At 43.6% G+C, this 8,622-nt stretch overlaps 1 protein-coding gene across 4 annotated transcripts in view; it reads left to right on the forward strand.

Annotated features, from left to right (window-relative positions):
- The window catches only part of exoc6 (exocyst complex component 6), a 70,849-nt gene extending 64,916 nt beyond the window's left edge, over positions 1 to 5,933 (forward strand). For all 4 annotated transcript variants that reach the window (XM_076887169.1, XM_076887171.1, XM_076887168.1 and 1 more), the window contains one exon: positions 51 to 5,933. In XM_076887169.1, coding sequence (XP_076743284.1) covers positions 51 to 177 — 127 coding nt within the window. In that variant the 3' untranslated portion in view covers positions 178 to 5,933. The remainder of the gene's footprint in view (positions 1 to 50) is intronic.
- The last annotated feature ends 2,689 nt before the right edge of the window (positions 5,934 to 8,622 follow it).

Here is an 8,622-nt window from a genome sequence, read left to right on the forward strand (position 1 = left end):
TCTCACTGAATCATTTGTTAGTGATCCTCTCCATGTGTCTCTGTGTGCAGGATGAAGGACACCAGTAAGAAGAACAACATCTTCTCCCAGTTCAGGAAGAATGACAGAGACAAACAGAAGCTGATAGAGACTGTAGTCAAGCAGCTGAGGAGTCTGGTCAATGGCATGTCCTCTTAAACCCACACACACACACACACACACACACACACACACACACACACACACACACACACACACAGAGACTAAAAGATGTAAACATGAATGGCATCACATGCACGCGTTGAACTGCCAACAGAAGGACTTTTTCACATATGTAAAAACAACACACCAAATGGCAAAGACACACTTGTGAACCACACGGGGAATTCGAGGGACAGATACACAGCTTACATGTACACACAAGTCACACACACACTTTACATGAAGGCAAAGCAATAGACAAACTGTTCAGAGTGTGCAGGACTCTGCAAACACACAAAGTCTCCTTAGCTGACTCAATACTCGACGATAAACGGCATACAGCAGTTCACTGACACAGGAACAAGCAGTAAAATGTTTGTAAAGTATTTTTAATGCAGATGATGAGACGAACTATGTTTTGTACTTTTGTGGGAGTGCAATGGTTGCTGCAGAGCGAGAGCGCTGGAAATGACAGGCACAACTATTGGGACGATGAGGTCAAAGGTCAGTAACACCAGTGAATGGCACCAATCACTATCTGATGCTTTGTCAGACACATTTATAAACCGAAGCCCTGTGCAGTAAGATTATCTGCTGGTTAACCTAGTCAGTGTAAACCAGCTGTTTGGAGTGTGGTCGTTAACGAGTAAATATGTCAGCCCATGCTAACCTGCTGAAGTCCTCTTCTTTCTTTTTGTTGTTGTGCATTGAGATGAGCCTATTTTAGCTGAAAACAGATTTCCACAGACACTCAGTCTGAGCTTAGACTCATGCAGCCCCTTCTGTTTAAAATGTAAAGAAAAGCAGAACTAAAGACAGATCAGATATTTAAACTGAACAAATCTCCCATTTTAAGAATAATAGCACGTTTTGAATTTGATGGCACATCTTTAAAACGAAAAGACGGACGTTTCCCACTGTGTGAAGCTGTGCTGCTGGAACAGCTGCAGTGTGTGCTTTAGTGTTGTCCTGCTGAAATATGCAGGTCTCTCCTGAAAAATACTCTAAAACCTGTATACACCTTCCTGCATTGATGGCCAGATGTGCCAGCTGCTGATTCCATAGGCATTAATGCGCCTCCACACCATCAGCGATGAAGGCTGAGTGCTGGTAACAAAGCAGACTCTTCCTCCCGTCTTTAGTCCAAACATGTCGTTTTGGCTGACCTCAGAACAGTTTCCCACTTTGCCTCAGTCCATTTTAAATGAGCGTTGGTCCAGAGAGGACAGCAGAGTGTCTGCATCGTGTTCACATGTGTGATCTGTGGATGGCACAGCGAGCTGTGTTCCAGCTGAAACTCAGACTCACACCTGGAGGTGACAGGCAGCCAGTGCTGAGCTTCAGTGCTGAGCTTCAGCACTGAAGCTCAGCACTGAAGCTCAGCGCTAATAACAGCATCAAAAGATGCAGAGAAATCTGTGTGTGCAAGGCTGAAGCTCAGCACTGAAGCTCAGCACTGAGCTTCAGCCTTGCACACACAGATTTCTCTGCATCTTTTGATGCTGTTATTACTCTGGATCAGACGTTCACAGTCTTTTGCAGCGCAGCACGTTATTCTGATCTGTTAATTGTACACGTAGTTTCTTGCAGATTGGTGATCCTCTTCACCTGGTCATGCTGCTGACCTGTTGCCAGGTAACCAAATCAGCTGTTCCTCTGTTGGATCTCTTACGTTTCAGCTTTTGTTGCCCTGTCTCACATTTTGCTGCTGCCATCAAATTTAAAATGAGCCACTAATGTTCTTGAAATAGTCAAATGTTGAAGTTTAAATATTTGATAAGTTTTCTGTGTTATATTGTGAATAAAGTACAAATGGTTGTATTCTGGTTTTATTTACATTTCAGACAATTGAAATGTGGGAATCCTACTGTGAACAGATCTGTAATAACGATGAAGATGATGCTTATCTTTTCGTGTGTTGCTTTGTGTTTCTGGTTAGATACTACGTCACAACAACAAAGGTGCAGCAGTTAGTGCTGTGTGCTCACAAAGAAAGGCTCACATCAGGCCCTGTGTGTGTGACGCTGGCATGTTCTCCCTGCTCATACTTTGTTAGAATGGAAAGACGACATGTTGGAGTCACAGTGAGAGTCTGAGGTTCAAGAGTCTGACTTTGTTAATGTCCACAATCCTTTCAGCACTGCTGCGCTGAGAAGTCCACATCACAGCTGGGCCGATGCCATCCACAGGTTTCACTTGGAACTGTAGACCTCGGGCCAAGCTTTGATTGATTCAAAGCAAGTTTGTGCTGATTTGAACTTCAGTTGGACTTTTCAGCTGAAATAGTCATTTATGTGAGGACACATTATGACCATCAGCTGTGCTGAACACACGGTCTGTGCTTTAGTCGTTACACCTGAGCAGTACTGCTAACGGTGTATCAACCACTTAAACATTCATAAATGAAAATCATAACTTTTCAGCCTCGTTCCACTCATCTGCGTAAAACTGCAGCCACACTCAAAGTAAGTGCAGCGACGCGGTGACCAGAGACCAGAAGGGACTACCAATGAGAGTGCAGGTTACCACTGATTTAAGCCACATTAGCTAACCAGAGTGGGGAGTGTATGCAAGCGACCAGCCATCAGCATCACAGCGATACATGACGAGCAAACCCTCCCCAGTGTGGCTTACAGCTGCACGTGTGCCTGTGGTGTACGGCCTGGTTCACTACGTTACTGACTTTGACCAACTGCAGAGGGGTTTGGTTGGGCTTGTGTCATGTTAGGGTGAGCAGCTGCTTAATGAATGAATGAAGTTCATTAAAAATGTAGTAAACTTTCCTGTAGTGAAAACGTCTCCCTGCTTCGTGTTTCCAACCTTTCTCCGTATGAATGTGTCATGTGACCCCGACAAAGACCAGATGAAGTTCATCGTCCCAATACGTCACCTGTTGTTGCTGTAGCGCTGGTTCTGTGACAGGAGAGAGAAGTGTGGATGATGATGTCTTCAGAGACTGATGTTCATGAGAAAAGGGATGTTTTATTGAACTTGGTGTTTGCTGTTGTTTGCTTCTTCTGCCTGACAACCCTGAGACAGTGACTGAACATGGAGGAGCTCGGTGTGTGCTTGCATGAGAGGACAGCAGAGGGACAAGCCTGTCCATGGAGTCTCTGCATATTTACATGATTTGACCTGTCTTACATGGATACATATGTTGCACAACATAAGACAAAGCTTGATACCAAATAATTTGATTCGTTACCACAAAAACAAGATCGATGCTGGTCAGGTCTTTGCAGCTTGTTGCACTGGATTGTATTACATTGTGCAGGTGTAAACATCTGGATTTGTTAAGGCCCTAATAAGGGTTGATGAAGATTTTAGGCTGAATGTGTGTGACACTGTAAGAAACAGCCCTGTGTATGCACGTGATGCCACCATATAAGAGATTCACTACAGTCATAGCAAACTAACACCTGGTATTAATATGTGGCTTGTGTCTGCAATATGTTTAGCATAAATGCAACACACACGAGTCCGACTGTTAGTGGATCAGCTGGATCACCTCTGAAGGTGTAACTGTAACGTGATTGTGAAGCCAGTGTTTTAAAACTGGCCACAATAAGCAAGGGGCAGATCTAAGAAACAGAAGGACGCTAACGGTTTGTTAGCCAACATCATCCTCCCGCCTGCCTCTGAAGGACGCCATATTTAACAGAACGAACACTTACACTAGTGACTGAAACTAATCAGGAAAGTTGGCTGGGGGTTATTTTCCCATAGACTTCTATACAAGTATTTCATCTCCTGCTGACCACAGAGGTTCTTTTTAGACCTGGAGGCTACATCCAGCCTCCAACTTTTACAAACTGAGGCACTGCACTACAGTAAACCAACTATGCACGTGTCCTTCAGGCTGATTCCAAGCAACCTAAAAAGTATGATGCCAGTAACTACTACTCTGTGGTGTTTGCAGCTGACCGCGTGCACGTCCACAAGGGAGCAAGACTGCACGAGGTCAACGACGTGGCTCATTCAATACAAAATCCACTCGACCCCCTTAATATCACTTGATTATTCTTTATGATTTCTTTAGCATATTCTAAAACCTCAAAAGCTCAGCATGATTTTTTCCCATAACCAGCTTTGCACATTAGAGTATATAGAAATAATATGTTAGATTTAATGTGACGTTTAAAATTGACTGTTTATCATGTTGAAGACGAGCCTGGTACCTGAGCGTGGGTGAAAAGGACAAATTCATACAACCTTTTGGCCTGTTAACGACCTGCAGAGCAGCTCTAATATCCAGGTTGCTGGTGCTCTACACCTCAGACAGTGAAGCAGGCCTGCCTGTGTCACATCAGCACATGTTAATACCAGGTGGCGATGGAGGCTACGTTTCCTCAGCACGTGGAGCTGGTGTCGCTGAAATTATGCCCCGGCATTACTGGGCCTGTCCGTGGTGCTGAGGCTGGTCAGGTGGACTCTTCTCATACAACCCACCCAAAATATCTGATTCACGCTCACATGGAAACGAGCTCCATGGGGGTCGCAATGTTGATTTAAAGTGCACATATTTAATCGCTCGGTGGCCGTTGCATTCTCTTCTTTTTGTTCCTCAGGGTGAAATCAAGCTTTAGAATCACTTAACACACAAGCACAGCAATAATGAATCTGTTCCTTTACAGCATCACAGGCAGGTTGACATTTTGTAACAAGACTGTTTCTATTCTGTTTGTGTTTGGGCTCTATTTCCTCCTCTGCAGGTGTTTTTGCACTGTAAATGAGTTGTTTTCCTTTTATGATTTATTATTTGCCTTTTTTAATGGTTACTTGTAAATGCCAATGTATATATTGGATATTTTGTAAAGAAAATCTTACAGCAGCCTGTCTGCTTTAGAGAGAATGTGAGGTCGACGGTGTCATATGAACCTCCATCAACAGCTAAAGTAAATATGTAATTAATAAGAGTTTGCATTTGTTCCTTTCCTGTTAAATGCAGCTGAGTGCAATATGAGGACCTGAGTGATTGAAGTCGGTACCTTCTCTTCACACAACTGCATGATTAAAATGTAAAGAGCTGGCTCCTGCTCCACCATACATCCCATATGAACTGTGTAAATAAGGTCCCACACATTTCTCTCTGGGTTTCATCACACCAGTCACACCATTGCTTCTGCTGGTTTGAAAGTAACTACAGCACCTGTGTCACAATATAAATAAAACCCAACTTCCATACAAACACAGCCTGTACTGGTCATAGCTGATGGAAACTGGAAACACAATCATTACACTCTTCATTTTGAAGCTGGCCCCACTTTGATTTTCATAGGAACAAGGATGCTGTACGCCCTGAACTCTGCTGACTTCCTTGATGAAAAAGTTGATCCCACCTAAGGAAAGATTGGCTGGTGGAGAACTCGTTGCTTTTTTAACAGAGAAGCTGTTGTTCCATGTCCTGATGTCCTTGAAGGATTCAAGGTCTGACCCCGGATTTTAAAGACTGGGACCACAGTGATCGGGTCGGGGCAGCAGAATGGGGAGCGTGACTCTTGAGTTATTGGCACTGACTGCTGGTTTACCACATCTAAGATTAAGGCCTAATGAATGTAGGTGATTTCGATTTAGTTTTAGCACAGACGAGTTTGTTTTCTCTTGTCACTTGCAGACGTAAAGAGAGGGTACGTCTGAATATCCAAAGGCATCCTTGCTTTGTCATTGTTCTCAGTAAGAAACGCAGACTGAGATGTTGTTTCCCTGAATTTGTTGTTTTTATTTTGTGTGCTGTAATAAAAGGTTATCCAACACTAATGGCTTCCTGTTGTTGAACATACTGTTTGATGCAAAACTCGGCAGGCAGGTTATATTTAAGACCGATACGTCCAATTGTCCAATAAGACGTGCGCGTCTGACTGGTCAATATTCACGTTGCTGTGATGGATAAAAGTCAGACTGAGCCATGGTAACATTATGGTAATGTGCTGCTTTAAGAGTAGACAGAAGGTGGCTCTTTTTCTGAAAGAAAAAGCTAATATTTGATGTCTATTTACAAGAAAGACTGGAACCAGTGTGTTGGACAGGCACTGGAAGCTGCACAGGAAGAGGTGGAGCTGTTATTTGCGTCCAGATGAAATGAAAAGCATTGTTTACCTGCACTTCCAGGTAACTGGGTTCTGATTGCTGGTTATTCTTGTGTACAAGATGTCAGTTCAGATACCCAGGGTACTGAAAGCTGTCCCAGCTGTGGACTACTTTGTCCTGTTCTGGGACTTAAGTGCTCACATGGGCAGTGACAGTGTGATGTAGAGGGGTGTGATTATGAAAATGCTGATGTAGTGTTTTTATGCAATTCATTCAAAAAAAAAACTGCTCTGTAGATGTGTAATGGTGCCTAATCCCAAACCAGCTTTACACAGTTTGAAAGAACCAAGCCTGAAAACCAAATTCCTCTCCTTGGGCAGGTGTGTGTGTTAGGCTCTGCCATCGTGCCGAGCAGGCCCTGATTATCAAACTCCACAAAGGGCCACTTTGTAAAAAATGGTGCTTGTGAGAGCAGAACGCTGCTTCACGTTCCTGGACACCTCTGTGATACCTGCACATATTTGGTGCAGTGCAAAGGTTGTCGACGGTAACAGAGCGGGAAATCAATCAGATTAGCTCGGACTAATAAACAAGTTTGTTCTGTTGGTAGCCGACCCTTTAAACTCACTGAGTGACACACAGGCAACCCTTTACAGGGAGGGTCTCTGTCATTTCACTCAGAGCCTCAGCGTGTCCCCGCACACACTCACACACTCTCTCACACACACACACACACTCACACACACACACACACACACACTCTCTCACACACACTCACACACTCTCTCACACACACACACACACTCACACACACACACACACACTCACACACTCTCACACACACTCACACACACTCACACACACACACACTCACACACTCTCTCACACACACTCACACACACTCACACACTCTCTCACACACACACACACACACTCACACACACTCACACACACTCACACACACACACACACACTCACACACACTCACACACACACACACACACACACACTGTGAGTCAGAAACAGAAAGTGAACTTTGCCCTGGGTCAGTGTGTCACCGCAGTGATCTTGGTTGCTGCAGATGCAATGAGGCAAGAGACATTTGGACAGCAGCAGCTCGCACTGGCAGGGCGGCCAGTGCGAGCTGCTGTATCTCTTGTTATTGTGCACGCTTCACCAGATACACACTTTGTATATTTTTGTGTATCTTTCAATGTACACCTGCTCAGACAAGCCAGTGTTTGTCACATCCAAGAGTAAAGAGTTAGCCAGTAAAAAGTCCTCACTGGGTTTTACACAGAGTTACTGGGAGAAGATGGGAGAGCTATTATATAAATAATTATTTCCAAACGACGACTGTTTCTTCTTATTGATTATGTGAAGAATTCATTTCGAGAGGCAAAGTCCTCTAACACACTTTAACATGTTTACTTTTAAAATTAATAGAATTAGTTTATATTACATATATATAGTATGTTAAGTATATAAGTTAGTCAATCTTCAGATTAAGCTGTGGGCAATGATGCCTGCAGATCATGTGTCCACTGGATTTGTAGCTACAAACTGCTGGTTAAGTGTGTCTGACATGGTAAATGCTACTGGCACTGAAATGACGTGTCTGTCACGTTTGTGTTGATGCTTTGTTAAATGTTTTCTTTTCCTATCATATTAATGTTTGAACTGTAAATAACTCGTCTCCCTTGATTATTTCTTCACTGCAGTTCACCTGCAGCTGTTTGCTATCATGCAGATTTCTGCAGTTAGGATCTTAATTGGTCCTTACATATATAATTATTGCTATCTCAAAATGCACTGACAGTGGTTTGTAGCAGAGACACGTGTGCTTTGCCCTAAACAAACACTACAGAGCATGCTCAGTGCCCACATTCTGCTTATCCTTGTATCTCTTCAAGTTTCAGTTGCAGCTACTGAGGCTTCGTAAAGTACACAGAGGGCTTGATGTGCTAATACGTGCTAAACCGTCACAGTCGTGGGAGACACAATGAACAGATCAAACAAACTTTAATGCCAGTTAACAAAAACACGTTTTTATTCTAGTTTTAAAAGACTTGAGGGAGCAGACCTGACTGTGAGGGATGTGGGGGCAAACATGGAGAGCGCACAGGCTCTCCTGAATCCACAGACCTGTTCATACATCAGGGTGTAAAAGGTCAGTGACAAAAGATTGAAGTTTTGTTGATGAACAAAATCCTGAAATCAATTCTGAAGGTCACAGATGAAACCGGTGTAATATGACCTTAAGTGCCTGTGAGGAGCCAAGCTGCGGCATTTCATACAAGCTTAAGACTGGACAAAGTAAACTGCAGAAGTCAGAGTGGGAAGAATGACCATCTCCAAATCTCTCACAGAAATATCACTCCGAAACCTTTGCCATGAGGCTTGACAGAAAAACCC

The sequence above is a fragment of the Maylandia zebra genome, linkage group LG8, assembly GCF_041146795.1.
Source record: "Maylandia zebra isolate NMK-2024a linkage group LG8, Mzebra_GT3a, whole genome shotgun sequence".
In the NCBI taxonomy this organism is placed as follows: Eukaryota; Metazoa; Chordata; class Actinopteri; order Cichliformes; family Cichlidae; genus Maylandia; species Maylandia zebra.